The sequence below is a fragment of the Agelaius phoeniceus genome, chromosome 5 (assembly GCF_051311805.1).
Source record: "Agelaius phoeniceus isolate bAgePho1 chromosome 5, bAgePho1.hap1, whole genome shotgun sequence".
Lineage (NCBI taxonomy): Eukaryota > Metazoa > Chordata > Aves > Passeriformes > Icteridae > Agelaius > Agelaius phoeniceus.
In genome coordinates this window covers 11163281-11180718 of record NC_135269.1, presented here as the reverse complement: position 1 = coordinate 11180718, position 17438 = coordinate 11163281, and the positions used below count along the sequence as shown (strand labels likewise).

At 40.7% G+C, this 17438-nt stretch overlaps 1 protein-coding gene across 2 annotated transcripts in view; it reads left to right on the top strand.

The window, feature by feature from the left end:
- The window catches only part of IPO8 (importin 8), a 47682-nt gene extending 38410 nt beyond the window's left edge, over window positions 1–9272 (top strand). The window contains exons 23-26 of one of the 2 annotated variants that reach the window (XM_077178286.1): window positions 1082–1318; window positions 1995–2111; window positions 2209–2269; window positions 2813–9272. In XM_077178286.1, the coding sequence (XP_077034401.1) occupies window positions 1082–1318; window positions 1995–2111; window positions 2209–2231 (377 nt within the window). In that variant the 3' untranslated portion in view covers window positions 2232–2269; window positions 2813–9272. The remainder of the gene's footprint in view (window positions 1–1081; window positions 1319–1994; window positions 2112–2208; window positions 2270–2812) is intronic. The other variant, XM_054631828.2, reaches the window with a different exon arrangement.
- Window positions 9273–17438: the final 8166 nt, after the last annotated feature.

Below are 17438 nucleotides of genomic sequence, written 5' to 3'. Positions count from 1 at the left end.
TGTTCCACTACCCAGCTGTTTGAAAGGCCTTTTTGATTGAATTTTGAAGGAGGTCCTGGCAGGTCTTCTTTGTCCAAATGGAAGGTTGTTTGCAGAGTAGGGTTTGAGACAGCTGAGGTTCCTTGAGCACACAGACCTCTAACCTCTGTGTCTGCCAGAAGAGAAAAAGCATCAAAGAATACCTTACAGAGGGAATTGAGGGGAGGGAATTATCCACAGCATTGCAGGCAAATGTGTTTGACAAGGAGTAGATGTTTTGAGGTCTGAAAATCAGATTGAATGTAAGCAGATTATGTAATCCACTCACATTTCACCCATAATTGTTCTGTAATGGAATCACAGAACTCTTCTCAATACATAGGAATACAGTATGGAAACAGCAGAGGAATGTTCAAATCTCTGTCCTGTGATTCCAGTCCCTGCTTGCTGCATCTATAGTCATCTTTATTCTTTCTAAACTGTTAACACAGGAAGAGCTGCAGGTTTGGAAATGAAGGTTTTGGTTTTTTAAAATCTTGATTATAAGTCAGAAATGCTTTTCCTTAAGTAACAAAAATCAGTATTTAGAATTGCAGGTTGTAGTTGCATTTAAATCAGGGGATCATAGTTTCATAAGCAGAATGGAAGGTAACACCAACTAAGGTGTTCACATAAGGCAACACTCAAGAAGAGAAGGCATACAGTTGGTCTACAGATGGATTTCTCATGGTTTTATGTGCATTTGTGAATTCTATGCAAGTCTCTGTAATTTAAAAAGCAGAGTGATGGACCATTTATTGGAAGACATTTCCTCAAAAATTTTGGACCCTACAATTGCACAATGACTGCATAAACGAAAGAAGAAAAAAGATGGCAGTTCCGCATTCCTCGGGTCTGCATAGAAACAAAAGTTTAACTGATCTTGAATGTAGGAAAGGTTTTAACATTTAACATAAGACTATTAAGATTTTGGGGAAGGGGTGTTAACAGATGGTCCCCTTTCCAGCCAAAACCTAGATATACCAATTGTTTTTAATTCATCAGTCATTGTTTCCTTATAGTTTTAAACTTTGTTTTCCAAAACATATCAATGCTTTTGCAGAAGAGATACCGAGTGATGAGGATGAGACAAATGAAGTGAGCCAGGCAATGCAAGAGAACCACGGTGGAGGAGGAAGTGGCAGTGCTGGAGGTGGAGAGGAAGAGGATGAAGACGATGATGATGATGATGACTGGGATGAAGATGCATTGGAGGAGACTGCTCTTGAAGGGTTCAGCACACCTCTTGACCTTGAAAATGGTGTTGATGAATACCAGTTTTTTACACAAGCACTTCTGAGTATGTGTTTGCTGGTTGGCAGAATGATATAACATGATGAAATCATGCTTTAATTTGGAGATGTTTAGGGTCATCACTGGGGAAAACCCTTTTCTTTGTTATGAATAATGGTTTAGATTACTGAAATGGTAAAATGTGATCTCACTTTCTAATGTTAGTCCTAAGATTTTTTGGCTTACTAGTGCTGCAAAAAAAAAAGGTAGCAAATAGAGCCAAAGATTAATTCTCTTCACATTCTCCCTCAGAATTTTTCAATCACAGCCTAAGTAAGTGGGGCTTGGTCACTAGAGGGACTAGTATATAGAGAAATATCTGTCACCTTCTTGATGTTAATGGAGAAATTATTTTCTCCCTTTCCTGTTTCACGAATCCAGTTGCTTTTAGTTTTCATATGAGTTTTAAATGAGAAGATTCAATTCACATTGTCCATGAATAATGGCCACATGGTTAACGTTCTGTTTCAGAAAGCAGAGGATGTAATTAAGTTCCCCAAAATGGATTGCCTGTATTAGAGTGGGAATTCTGTGCAAAGAGAACCGACAGGAATACTGATCTTGTTTTGCAGTGCAGATTCTGTTTTAAAACCAGCCAGAATTTCATGTGGTTCAGTTTGTTATTCTGAAATGAACTTGTATGTAAGCTGATGGTCCCTTTTCCTGCCTTGCTGCCCTGACAGCGGTGCAGAGCCGGGATGCAGCCTGGTACCACTCCCTGACCGCGCCGTTGAGCGAGGATCAGAAGAAACAGCTGCAGGAGATCTACACATTAGCAGAGCACCGGAGAACTGCTGCAGGTGAGTCACTTCCCTGGGCCCCTTTCAGCTCTTGCAGAGATGTTGGAACTGCTTCTAATCTGTAACAACCACCTCTGTGCTAATTAACATTTTCTAGGAAGCGTGAGCAGGATATCATGATTACATTATTCCTTGCCTGGAAGTGTGTGTTATTCAGAGTAAGTTTACTGTTGTTTCTAATTATTTCTCATAGACTTGTGCTGTTGTTTTTTTTCAACAGGGTATGAACTAGTTTTACACAATCTGACATTTGAAATGAAGAACAAATTAAGGCAATATCTATCAGCAGCCAGGCATTTGATAAAGATTACTATCAGTTATTATGTGTTTAACAGTTGTGTAACTTTTTAACTCCTTATGTTGCCTTGCAGTTAGTGTGAGGTTTTAGATGTGTAGAAAGCTTGCATCATGGAAAATAAATTCAGACTTAATCAAAAAGAATAGTGTAGCATAGACTGACTCAGTAAAGGATTAATTTCTCAACTCTATTGTAGAGGTGTGCACATTTATGCCCTCAGAGAAAACCTGAGTGTAATTTATTCCTGTCATTGCATTTAGGGAATGAAATTTTGACTCAGCTGAGAGTTTTTTCCATAACTTTGCATTCATAGTTGAGCTGTATTGTCTCTTACTTTGTAAGAGTCACCACGTGTTTGTTCTCTGTAGACTTATTTTTCATATCCTTTTTCTTTGAATTCTAGAGACTAAGACAATAGAACAACAAAGTGGCTACACATTTGACAACAAAGGACTGATCACAGCATTTAATTTTGCTGGAAATACTCCCGGTGGCAACTGAAGGATCGGCTACAAAGGTCAATGGGAAGGGTCTCATCATTACATTTTCTTGAAATCATCCTGACTTCTGAGTGATAGGGGAGGGTAATTTAATGCTGCTGAAGGTTTTCTGGGAAATAGCAGTGTGCTTCCCCCACCAGAATGCTCTTTCTAACCAGCTACTGTAATGTACAAATTCTTGTGGTGTTTTTATAATTTGATGGACTGAAAGGAAATGTTCGTCCTCAAGAAACCTGGATGACCGGGAGGGGCCAGACTGCATCTAATTGAGTTGCACTTCTCAGGTTTTTGCTGTGCAGAATTGATAGATTCATATGGATAACAGTGCCTTCTGTTGTACATGGATTGCCTGAACAAATGGATTTTGGAGTGCATTATAATTTTTTAAGTGTAAGGACATTTCTTGATACACTGTAAGCCTTGGTTCCATGTTTTCCAATCACCTGCTTTTTACTGCTCGGTTTCATTGTTTGTTGGTTGCATACAAATTGCTGGATTCACAATATTAGCACACCTTCCCGATTTGGTGCAGACCAAATACGTAGAGGAAGGTGTCTGTTGGAGTTGCAGAGCAAACACTGGTTATGTCAAAGGGTCTTAACAAAATGGCAGATTTTCCCTTGATGCAGTAGTCTTAAATTATTTCTCTTAGCCATGAATTCAATTCGCTTGAGTTACAGTGGCTTGCCTGGCAGGTGGCTATCCTAAATCTACATCAATATTAGCTCCTGCCTGGACAAATGGTGTGGCCCTCTCATGTAGATGTTCTACATGACAGCTTTTTTCTGCTATTATTGACGAATATTGGATTATACGTGGGATAATCTCTTCTGGTTTTTTTTCATTCATTACCATTCCAGTGGTAGTACTGAATAATGTGGTACAAAATATTTGCAATATTTTATTTATTTTGATAGAAGAAGAACAGCTTCAAACTTACTTCTTACTGTTACACTCTGTGATTGTATTTCTGGTCTGCATTGCAGTTGGTTATTCTTGTTCCATGCTAAAATTTCTGACAGATTTTTTTCCTGAATTTTGAAGACTGGTTTCACCACTGGAGGTTTAGACTAGATATTAGGAAAAATTTCCTCATGGGAAGGGTGGTCAGACATTGGGACAGGCTGCCCAGGGAAGTGGGAAGAATCAACATCCCTGGAAGTGTTTAAGCAACACATAGATGTGGCACTTAGGGGCAGGGTTTTGCAGTGAACACGGAGTTAACAGTTATACTTGATGACCTTAGAGGTCTTTTCCAACCTAATGGGTTCTATAGGACAAGGTGTTTGTGGAGAAGTTCATTTAGAGAGGAAGTGATAGCAGTACTAATTTGAATAGGTGCCCCTCCTTTAGGTCTACTGGGATCACAGTGGTGTAGCAAAAAGCAATAGGGGTGCTTTAGAATGTGAACTTTGGATTGGAGATAAAATGTTTAGACCAGATTTTGTCTCTGTGTTAATTTCTTTATAATTTAAAAATATTCACCAATCAGTTTTAAACACATACTAATAATCTATTTCTTTACAGCAGTGTCCCAAATAAAAAGTCAAAGCCTTTCTCATACCCCATCAAATTTTCTTCAACTACAGTAAATTACAGACTGCTGGCTCTGTGCAGTGCTGAAGCTTTCATTTTGTTATTCTGGGTGAGTCTGATAAATCTGAAGCACTCTGTGCCTTGGCTTCTGGAAAAGGCCAGAGGATCTCTTCCCGTTCCTTCTGGAATTTTCCTGGCCTGGCAGCTGTGGGGCAGAATGTTCCCTACACTTTCCTGTTTCCTGCACCTTTTTGTCAGACTCTAAGGCTGTTTCTGTGCGACTGCTTCCTCTTTCTTTTTTTTGCCTTCCTTTCCCCAGCAGCTACAGAGTAAAGTTGGCCTGGTTCATGTAGGTTTTTCACTGATGCTGCTTAGTTAATAACAACAGTGAAAATGTCTCGTTTTTAGGCCTGTTGTGCATGTGGAAACAGTGAGAATTCCAGGGTCTGTATTTCTAAAAAAGAACAGTCTGTTGAGCTGCACTGGACAGGCTCTTTAAGGTCAAGCAGAAGACGGCCAAGATATCCTTTATTTGGAATGTCAGGTTATGAAAATTACAGGTCACTTGCTAATTTAGGCCTGGAGGTGTACTGACCAAGACAGTAAGTAAGAAAGCAATACCTCCAGTTTGTTGGGGAGTTTATCAGAAACCTCAGAAGTTTTGAAATCATTCACGAATTTAAGAAATGGTTTTTGGAAGTTAAGGGCACTGGTGACTTCTCTCTTACCTGTCAATTGAAGTTAGGTATTAGGCAGGTAAACTGTTAAAGCCCTTTATTATTTTATTAAAAGAAACAAGATTGTGAAGTTGGGTTTCTTTCAAAGCCCGTTTGCCTTCTCTATACTGGTGTGCAGAGTAGAAAATGGATTTATTTTTCTTCTGCTAATGAGGTTGCTTGCACTGTCACAGGCTTATATTTAGGAGTTGATGTGTTCAAGGTAAAATCTGCTTTTGCATAGCATCATCTTGGTGTCACTAAGCTGAACTATGGCTGCTCCCTAGTTCTGCTTCTTGTATACTTTTCAAATCAGCTGCCAAGAAAATTTCATTCAGATGTTTCATACAAGAGTTTAATCAGCATTGCGGAGTTGGGAATCTTTGTTGTCTATTTTGCATTGGGGTCAGAGATGTCTGAGGGACTGGCATGTAAAAAGGTTAAATGCCTTTCCCTTCCCAGAAGATTCATGAGCAAATGTTTCTACTGGCAAAAGCAAATGTTAATTGTTTTATTCCTTTTTTTTTAAAAGGGTTTTCATCCAAAAAGATTTATTGGGCTCTGGCCTCCACTTTAACATATGGTTCTCTTTTAACATGATAAATACCCATTTGTACATGATCATAAATAGGTAATGGATTTTAGGTGTTTCTTTCTGAGCTGTGTCCAGCTTTGTACTACATTAAAGGGAGAGTAACACAAATGTGCATTTACTGTCTCACTTTGAACCGAGGTAATCGTGGCATATCAGATACCAGCACTGCCAACCAAGCAAGATGTATTTAGCATTGGAAGGAAAGAGAATCATGAATGTATTGCAAAATAAAACAAAGGCTGATAACTGGTGACTTATGTTGCCCCATGCCCATAATCCCAAAGTGTAAAGATGATCTGTGTGGGCACCACAGTGGCTCCACAGAGGAAATTAGTGTAATGGGGGTTGTAATCATAGCAAATGGGAACTTGCATAAGCTCCTTTTCCAGATAAAATTAACTGATCCTGGTGTTGAACTGCATATGCTGTTTTGTCACTTGTGAAAGGAAAATAAGAATCACCACATGTTTTGGCTGCCTCTTTTTACTGTCTCTCTTTCAGCATTGAAGTACATTGCTTGCTTTCATTACAAAGCAGAATCTTTAATCACAATGGCCAGCTCCAGGAAGAGTGCAGAATATCAAGCTGAGGAAAAGGTTGGAAAACCCCAAACCTCAACAATCCCCCAAAACCCACATGTGCACAATCTGACTGAAATGAATGTACTTGGGGAGTGTTAAGTGAAAATATTTAAAGAATGTCACACAAAATGTTATTGTGAGATTCTTTGCTTTAGGGAAAAAGGCTGCCTGTGGGGTGTGAGGGAGCCATGAAATGCTCTGCTTTAGGACATGCCCTTTGCCTGTGAAGTCCTGGCAGTTTGTGGCTCTGGATTCCATCATACATGGTAGGACAGTAGAGATTTTTTTTTTATTACTACAAAGCCAGAGTCTGTCTTGAGATTGTCTTGAGCCAAAGGAATTGTAGACAACATGAATTATTAACTGTCCTGTTTCCAGAATGCTTTCCTGTCTTTTTCTTTCCTTCTTTTCTCCTTTTGTCAAGCCACAATGTTATTGGATATTTCAGGGAATTTTCAAAAGACCTGAAAAGGTAAACCTTGAGCAATTTTTATAAAATCTTTTTCTTGAAACAATGCAATTTATCAGTTGCATTTCTCTCTGTAGAACAGTCTGTCATTTGACATACACAGATGATACAGAACTTCAAAAGCCCCTCACTTGTGCCTGTGGTTTGATAAGCCTTTCTGTGATTTACTCCTTAATATGGGCACTTTGAAATCCCCATACCTTGGACTGAAATTTGCTCAAAGGATAGGCAAAAATGCACTATGTAATGGAGTACCCAGTCGTCATCTGAGATGTGCCCCAGTCAATCTTTTGTTAATATTTGGCAGTCAGGTGGTCAGTTCCTCAAGGATCTCTGTGTCTGATTGAGGACATTCTTCAGGCCCAAGAGGCTGTCTCTGCAGGTAGGCAGAGAATTGATTTTCCCTCGCTGCAGAAAAGCATCCAGCAGGTATGGCTATGAACTTCATGATCTTAGGAGTGAAAATAGCATTCTTTTCTCTGGGATATCAGGTTTTAACCCAGGTGGGTGGGATACAGTAGAGGTGCATGTTCCCATTGTGTTTAAGGAAGCCAGATGCTATTCCAGATACCAAAAAGCCTCAGCATAAAACCATATCGTAAAGGGGATGTGTGAGGAGGCCAAGCTGCTTGCTTTGGACACCTCTTCCACTGCTACTACTTTTGTTAAGCTAGTCAGGGAAAACCAGTGAAAAATGAAAGAAAATTAAAGCAGTGCTTGGGCACTGGGGAGGCCAAAACTTTCCTGGCCTGTGGGTCTATTTCTGATACTCACTGCAAATACGCACAGATACTCTTCAGATCCAATATGCATCATCTGTAGGGATGTCAGTACCCTGACTGACAGCCATGCAGGAGAGGTGAAGACTTAAGGTGATTTTTCTCTGGCAGAAATCAGATGCATCTCTTTAAAAAGTCTGGAAACTGCTTGTCCTGACTGATATGCAATCACCAACGTGAGACACTCAGTGGGATTACCATCTTTCTTAAAGATGATCAGCATACCTCCTAAAGGGCTACTGAAAGTGTTCTTTGTCTAGGGAGCTGGCAGATGAACTGCTCTTGGACTAGAAGAGTTTTGGAGAACACCAATTCAGAGAGAATCTGCAGGCATATGTGGTTGTGATGAATTGGGAAAGGATTCATCTAAATTGGGGGGATGCTTTTGATATGACCTGAGATCTGCAGCATTCCCTATGTTGCCTAGGTCTTCTAGAGCAGCATCCAAGAACTTTTTCCCATGCCTGCCTTTGGGAAGAGAATATGCTTGGGCAGCCCCAAATTTCGTGCAGTGCTTTGAACTTGAGATCAGAAAACAATTTTGATTACAAGTTGTTTATAACAGAAAAATGAAGTGGAAGTGGTATATTAATGCTAGAATTCTCTTTGTAGGCTGTATAGAGGTTCACAGTTTGAGAGTTTGGCTCTGTTCATGGTGGGGTAGGAGTTGAAGTTCCAGATACTTGAATTTCTCAAGTGTGAGTACATCAATGTCAGCTGCAGGATTCACCTGAGAGAGTGTCAGTCAGGGGCTGCCTGCTAGACCATCTGGATTAGGTTACATGAAGTGAAATGCAAAAACTGTGAAACTACTTGATAGTTAAAGCTGTTGAGCAACAAAAATTTTCTTGAAATGAGATTTTATTATTCTCAGGTATGTTTTAATTTTCATGTTTCGTGCCCTTATACAAAATGTAAAATTACTGCATAACATAGAGGCCTATTCATTTCTCACAGAACTGTTTACCATTGAAGGTGTTCATCCAGGAATTGTTCCTCATTTTTAGGTATTTTCAACAGGTTTGTTAGTGAAATTGCACATATCCTCTTTCACCACTTTTCATGCACAGAAATCTTGGAAATGAACTTAACAAAAAGAAGAACAGTGCTTTGAAAAGAGAAGATTATGCATAAGCAGGTTATTTTTAGAAAACAGAAGAACTGTGGCTTCTGAAGAAAATATGAAACCGTCACTATTTATACAAAAGTGCATGAGGTAAAGAAATTAATGTAAGACAATATAAGCAAGACATGTTCTTTGATCACAGCTGTAATGTTTATTTTTCATTGCCAAACAATGTGTGACACTTACTTTTGATTGCATGTTCTGTTGGAATAACACCTAACATAAATCACATGAAATGTTTTGGGGGCTCAAAAAGAGACCAAAGAGGCCATGCACATTTCTTTTGATACTAAAAGCAAGGAGATGAGCCCAGGACTGCTGTGACTGGAGGGAACCTGCTATGTGCTACATTAGCAGATTGAATTGCAGGATCATCACCTTTGTAAAAAGCCTGAAATACTAAACTGTGGGTTGGCTTTGAGGGCAAGAACTGACAAATGCAAAGCATGCATTGATGACAAGAAGAACCTCTTCCTAGCTTAAAGAGTTCTGTACAGTGTTCTCTTAAGCTGTGCTGAATTTGCTTTAAAAACAGTAATAAATCTTATTGCTTAGGTCGAATGTTACATCTGTTGTGCATTTATATGGGAAGAATAATATTTCTTAAAAAATTGTAACATGCCACCTACCAAGGAGCGAAATCTCATTTTATAGCTGCTTTTCATACAGCCATAAAACTTCTTTGCAAGAACACCCGAGAATTCATTTTAAACAAATGTGTGTGTTACCCAGAGTTAATAAGTGCATTTGTATAGCAGTGTTTGTTAATCTCTGACCTGTGAAGGCAGCTGTTCACTTACACACGTTGGCTGGGAGAGAGCATAACTGATGTTTGATGCAGAACACCCAAACACAACCCTCAAAATATTGAACTAGTGAAGATATTCATCTGCACCAGACCTTTGGCCAGTCTGCTGTGCATGCAGCTCATAAAGAAGGCACTGTTACCAGACTTCCACAGGACAAGAAATGAATTTTCCAGGCAGGAACTGCAGGCCTGGTATTCGTATGAGTGGAGTATTTCTCTGGTGGTGAGTTGCTGAAGTAGCCTGTTTGTTAAATTGCACTGATTGATAATGCTTGCCCTTTACTGTATGGACCACTTCTGTGTGTCCTCCACAGTCTGTCTCTCTAACAGCAGTCCTTAGTGGTCTATGTTTCTGAACTAGGGAGGCTGAATTAGGGTAGTTTACCCAAAGCCATAGCAACGTGTTGCAGCTGGCATGAGAAATTAAAATTCTGGCTCTGTATAAGTGCCTAGGAGTTTTGCTATTGGTTCTAATGGTGCTGGGATTTTACCCATGCAATTTGCTAGGTCCTGGTGTTTGGATTACTGCTGATACCTTCCACAGAAACTCTGCCAGAACATACTTAATTTATGAAATTGCTCAGCAACAGCGAGTTCCACTATTGAACCACAATTTTAATCTGTCTAGCAGTGACACTGTTTAATTGTATTTTGTGTGGGTTGCTTGGTATGACAAGCTCTCCTGGAGAAAAAATGGTTCTCAGCAAGGTGATGAATGACATCCCAATTGCTAATTCCCCTTGAGGCTTTGAAGTGAACCTGATGGATTGGAAGCAGAACTCCAGATGACTGGTGGTATCATCTGCACCATGTGTGAGGCTGCAGGCTGGGGAGCTCCTCTGCAGGTACTAACAAACATCCTGGATTGGATGTGAGGTTGCAGGTTGTGATTGCCACTTCTAACAGGCTATAAAGAGTGTATTTGTTACCCAAGTAAATATTTGGCTCCTATGCTGCCTCCTGCCCTCTGACAGTGTTGATCTTTTTTGGACTAGAATCACATTCTTAACCTGAATTTTAACTCCTAGTCTCTTAAAATGGTAACTTGTACCATTTGGTCCCCAGCAAGGGTGAAATAGGATCAGCGTTTGCTTTCTCTTGTTGCCAGGTATGTTAAATGAACAATTTAAATAATTTAATTACCCATTTGATTAAATTACTGGGACTTTACCCAATGTCATATGGTTTCCTGCTGATTTTTTTTTTCTGGCAGAGCTCAAGCTGCATGGTATTGTGTGCACATCAGGAAAACTCCATAGTCATATAAATGAGATTCTGAGCGAAATACAGAGAATGGAAAGGTCATTTCAGTATATGAATAATGGATTCTTTCCTTTTTTATTAAATGCATTGGCCTTCTATCTTGCAGCACCTTGTAGAGCACAATGTGCAACTACAACAACAAAGGATGCCTTAAGCAGTTTCTATTAAATAGAAATACTCCATACTGTCCTTTTTACACAGCATACCTTGCCTGCCCTGAGAGGTTGTTGTGCAAGGTGTGGTAATGGGGCCAAATGTCTGCACCTTTGTGTAGGGATTTGAGCACAGCCATGGGGCTGGCACTGGGCTCTCAGCAGCAGCTGTGGCTGTGCTCTGCAAGAGTTTTGTCCTCACAGGGAGAGCACATCCTGTGTCTCATGTTCCTCCTGCCATAAGGATCTTCCTGGAGGATGAAGGGGGTTAAAAAAAACTGCAGCGAGACTAATCGGAGAGCACTGCAGTGCATCTGACTGTGCACTGAACTGAACCAGTTATTGCCATCCTTTGCTATGTATAGACCACTCAGAAATGTGTCAGCATGAGGTGAGATTAAACAGAGACATGGAGTCTGGTTCCTCGGTGTGGCAAGGACCATAATTCTGCCAAACAAGAATCGACTCAGTTAGGGTGAACAGCAGGATTAGCTCTGTTTCTGTTACTGTTTTGAAGAAAAACTGACAAGGATCTGTCTGCACCATTGTGATGGAGGGAAAACGAAAAACCAGCCTGGCCAGGAGAGAATCCATGCACAAGAAATAGCCTAAACATTGATTTCACTGGAACAGCAAGCGTGGAAATCACTGCGAAGAAGAGCGACTATTCCAGATGTTCAGTTACAGAATATTTATCCCAATGCATTGTTAATCAAAAAGTTTACTGATTACATGAAGGTAGATTTAAGGTAAAGAGGTTGCAGATACTTTCCTATTGTGCTCCTCTGATCTGTAAGTACTTTGGAACTGGGGCTGTCTGAGCCACCAGGCTGGAGGCTCTAAAGGAACTTTCCTGGCTGCCAAAGGTTGTTGTGTCAATAAGAGAGAATTCTGCACAGTCTCAGGCTGCCTCTGTTATTGTGGTTCCTTCTTAAGTCTGGTGAAGGCTCATTTGATTTTTTTGTTTAATGGGATTTTCTGTTGGTGATTGATATTTTTCTAATAAAATACACACAGCACTGTCACTGTGTGGCTGAAGTAGCAGCTGGTTTTGGTTGCAAATCATTCCTGGCTGCCTGTCACAGAAGGAGTGCTTCTGTTAGTCTCTGTCTGCTCTAATAAGGCTTTGTTACCCTCTCACTTTGCTGTCTGGTCTGTAGCTTCACAGTGCAGTGATCTTCCAGGGCATCAGAATGTTGTCTTAGATTTTCAGCTTCTGCTTTTTGTAAACACAGAAATTTTCTCACTTCATTGTGATTCTGGATTCCTCTGTCCACTTCTCACATGTGCACCTCTTTGGGGTTTGTGACTGTGATTTGCTGAAGTAGGAAACCTAACCGTGGAGCGGTGCTAGTTTTTTCTGTCAATAGATACTTCCATAAAGCATGGATCATGAGATTCTCTTACTTTCATTAGATATGGTTCAATGTAAAATGTTTTCAAGTAGATTTTGTGCAATTTTTTTCAGTGTTTCAGGATCAAATTACTGAATCAAGGCCCAAAGCCTTATATGATGAAATTCTGTTACTGTACTGCAGGCTGGGGAAGATACAGAAAACATAAGGCAGATACATCCAAGATTAACTATGACAAGAAGAAGAGAGTATTGCTTTGCTTAGTATTTATATTTAAAATATCTCCATATTTTTGCTTTGTTCCAGTTTTGGGCAGGGGAAGATTTAATTGGCTTCTACTCTTTATTTGGGTATGGACCTGTAGTTGACTTTTAACTCTGGATTTTACTTTATGACAGCATTGCTACAGGAAAATATAGCACCAACTATTTAATGTCAAAGGATGTGTGCTAGTTTATTTTGTTGCCTTCCATCCAAGGTCGCTTGTGTCATGGGACACCTGAGTCCAAGATTTATTCTGCTGCAGGAGATTGCCTAGCAGTACACTAACAGTTCATAATCTAAAGAATTTTTGAAGCTATATTAAAGCACAGGGAAGCATTTTATCCTTCTCTGAATGGTTTCTGTTTCAAAACAAAACTTTGTACAATAACATTTTCTTACTTTTTAAAAAATATCCCCCTTTTGGTTGAGGAAAAAATAGAGGGCAGAAATCAGCAACTGTGGACCTTTGAAGATATACAGATGAGCACTAGGATGTGGAATGCTAGTAGGTAGATAAGGAAAAAAAATAAGCACACTACCTAATTTTAGGCACCTAATTTAGATTAGGAGGCTTATCTTGTTAGATTTTTGTTAGGAGAGTGAGGGTTGTGCTCCTAAGGCATCAGATGTCACCCTCTGGCAAAACCTGCTTCCTTCTCATAAAGCAAGCTCAGGAAAATGTGCCATCCATGTTGGGTGGGGAATTCTGCTATTGTGAGTGCACCCCTGGTGGGTTATTTTGAGGGGAAAGAGAAACACTCCAAGGTTTATAACCTATAGTAATTAGAGAAGAAAAGTCTCCACATCTTGCTTGCTGGTAGTGTGCAAGTGGATAGTCAGTTTTGCTGATGTTTGTGCATAAGAGAGATTCTGAAACATGACTAATACGATGCATATGCTTTGTCTTTGCCACGGTAAATTGGAACCTTTCCATACCCAGGAGCTGAGCTGTAGCTCTTCTTGATTTAAAGTGTGTTATGTTGCCTTAATTGCACCATTTATCATGACTTTTTGGTGCTTTTTAATTTTGCTTTTTACTGTGGATTCTCTAACCCGAGTAAATGATACTACAGCATTCAGGAAACTTGGAAGGCATTCAAGCCAGCACTTCATCAGCACTCTTGAAAGATAATCTATGGACACCAAAGTTGCAGGACCTTGAGGAAAGGCCATTGGCATGAAGAGCTTGGAACTCTGGGACAGAAGCACCTAAAGGTATGTAAGGTTCTGATTCTGAGTTACTGAAGGTGTTGAGCCCCTGGGCCAATGGTGTCCAGATCTGTCTTTTAGAATTAGGAGAAAGCCCTAAAGAAAGGAAACAGAGCCCTTGAAGAAATATGTTACAGAGCTGAATTTTCTGTCAATTTCTATTGCTATCCTTTCTTGAAGACTTAGAACGAGAACTTAGTTCAGGTTAGAAGGGAGCTTAGGAGGTTCCTAGTCAGCCTGCTGCCCAAAGCACAGCCAGCTTGGAGATCAGAGAAGATGGCTCAGAATTTTATCCAGCCAGTCTTTCTGCTCTTTCTGTAGCATGGACGGGGAATCTGAGGGTAGCAGAGTAGCTTGGTTGGCCTGTGTGGGCAGAGATCATTAGGAGGGCAGGTGCTTGACTTGTTCAAAATGTGATAATGGCAATAATCTTGAATGAAGTGGCTCTGCTTCCAGCAGAGGATAATTAGCCTCTGCATTTGAAAGGAAATGATCAGGAAAAGCAATAAGCATTAGGCAGGAGTCCCACTACCATGCAGTTTCCAACTCTGGTAACCACAGCTCGCTTCAAGGAGTGTTGGCTTCAGTCACAAGGGTATGTCACTTCCTCAGAGCAGGCCAAAAGCTGGAGCATGAACTGTAGAGTTCTGTGGCATCACAAACTATAGAGCTGTGGGGGAAGGGAAGGAGTAAAGGCAGAATCCACATGAGAAACCAGTGGCTGTTTGGACTGCCACGTGTCAGCAGGTGTCTGGTAGGTTCTGCTTGCTGAGGGAAGCAGGAGGCTTATTGTTCACAGGAGAAAAGAAGTATCTCTCTGACAGAAGATCTAAGCATGGGAGAACCAGATGGATGGAGGGACCTCCGGAGGTTTCAAGGAGATGGGTTGTGACCCTCATGTTCTTTTCCAAGGAGACAGAGCATATTGGTGAAGGAGAAAAGGCTAGACAGGGAAATACTGGCTTTTGAGGGTTGTGAAAGGTACCTGCTGGCATTCGCTTTGTGTTACTGTCAGGGAAAGCATAGGCATATTCCTGACCCTGAAACTGCTCAAAACAGGCATATTCCTGACCCTGAAACTGCTTGTGATGGTGTTTGCAGGGGTCTTAGGATGAGGGAAGAGACGAGAATGTTGACTCCATGTTTCAGAAGGCTTGATTTATTATTTTATCATATATATTATATTAAAACTATACTAAAAGAATAGAAGAAAGGATTTCATCAGAAGGCTAGCTAAGAATAGAAAAGGAATGATAACAAAGGCCTGTGACTGACTGAGACAGTCCGGACAGCTGGACTGTGATTGGCCATTAATTAGAAACAACCACATGAGACCAATCACAGATCCACCTGTTGCATTCCACAGCAGCAGATAACCATTGTTTACATTTTGTTCCTGAGGCCTCTCAGCTTCTCAGGAGAAGAAATCCTAAGGAAAGGATTTTTCATAAAACATGTTGGTGAGAACTGCTCAAAACAGGCATATATTCCTGACCCCAAAACTGCTCAAAGCAGTTGTGCTGCCTGTAGCATAGAGATGCACATGTTCCCTTCATGAAAGATGCAGGTACATACTGAATATACTTATATAATTGGTATAAGTTTGTACAATTATACCAATATATACTTATATATACATTGGCATAAAGTTCGTACAATGTATTGCCTCTCTATGGATGTACTGAAAAGCCAGATGGGAGAGACTGGGCTGTGGGAGGGTGTAGATAACAAGGTGGCATTGAGGAAGAGGGGATACACAGGTACGGGCAGTTTAGGGAGGGAGGGAGAGGGAAGGTGTGCGCGGGCACGGTGGGCAGCAGGGAGCGGCTGTGCCGCTGTCCGCGGTGCTGAGCGCGCCGTGCCGGGGCTGCCTCCGTTGGCTTCTTGCATCGTCTAAGGATGGGCTGCTCTATAATCTTCCTGCCTATAACATCTCTGTGTCATTTCACAAATGGCGTGGCCCACCGGAACACAGGGATTTTCACCGTGGCAGGTAACTCTGAATATCTCCACCTAGAGCCGGGTTTCCTATTTCCTCACAGAAAGCTGCTATTATGGAAATAACTGTCTGCTAAGCTGAGCACAGTGGGGAGTTCTCAGAAGGATGATTCTTCTGAACATGCCTGTGAAATTCTGCTGAAAATGTCTGCACCATAGCAAGGAGCAACTCCTCTCATACCATCCCAGCACATCAGCTGACAGAGTTACAAAACCTGAATCCTTAAAATCCTGACTGAACTTATGTAGCTGAGCTTTTGTATGCTCTTGATTACAATACTTGATTGCCTAGAACTGCTCACAGTACCTAAAAATATCTGATATATTCAAACTATCTGCAACACATCCAGCATACAATACTGAGTGCCACCCACTGGCTTGAAATATTTTTTTCACCATGGGCCTGACATGCTACAGGAGCCAGAAAGCAGGAGAGAGACAGTCAGGAGTGCCATTGAAAGGAAGAGTCTCCCTCATTATTTAACATGTTGAATTTGTTTAGAGTTCAAAGTTTTGTAGTACTGAAAGCTCTTTGTGAGGTGTGATTGTTTAAATGGGTGCAAGCTCTCTGATGGTGTTGAAGTGCTGCTTTGAGTCCAGCAGTTCCCAGGAAAGCTGATAGCAAAAGATAGTTCTATAGGTTTTATTTTTATTTCATGCTTCTGTCATGGTGCTCCATGTTGGACTCAACTGTACCATTCTGTAGGTGCACAGCATTTAGAGATTTAAACTTTTTAGAATAAGATAGATTTACTTTTCACCTGAAGGTGTCCTTGGATTTCGTCTGACAGAGTATGTATGGCAGTCAGGCTCACAGTCTCAACACCCAGCATCACCTTGATTTCCTAGACCAATTGAGCATCCAAGGAAGGAGTATGTGAGAACAGAAGATCCTAGATCTCTAAACACATGCTTTCTGATGCTGTAACTTCTGTCAATCATCCCTTTTGGCACCTTTCTGAAAAGCCATTTTTAGTAGTCTAGGACACTTTTCCCTTCCATTCCTACATTTATCTTGCACTGGGTCCGGTTTCAGTTTAATTCAGGGAATGACAGAATGCCTTTATTCACAACGGCAAAGCCTTGGCTGTAAGAGTCACAATGTTGATTTGCAGCCTTTGATATACAATAGCTTTATTTCTGTGTGTGTTGTTCCTTGCACTTGCAGGAAGGAGGTGATGTTTCATCTACAACAATATTACTTTCAACATAAGGGCTTGTCCTCAGGAGTATTGTTAGCATGGGATGTTTTTGTGTTATATATTCAATTTCATGTGATTCTAGGAATCTCTGCTTCGTTTTCCCCACATGTTCAAGTAATGGCTGTACAAGGGAGGCTACTCATCTTGCCTGTAACAAGCAAGAACTCATTTCAGCAATTGATGTGCCATAACCCAGTCTTTGCCTGCAGGACTCTGTTCTGCATAGGGAGAGTCAACCGTAGAGGAAAAGCTCCAAGAGTGGAGTACAGCCATTTATAAACCTGTGACAAAGTGAAAAGCATGTTTCCCATTAAAAGTTGAGCCTGAGGATGCCTAATGTATAATTTTTCATCCTGTGATCTTCAAGAAGGGTGTACACGTGATTTTTTGGGGTTTTTTAAAATAGTGATCCTATTTTAGGATTCCTGATAGGAAGATCAGGTCAGGCAGATCTCAGCTAGCTATCAAGATGATTT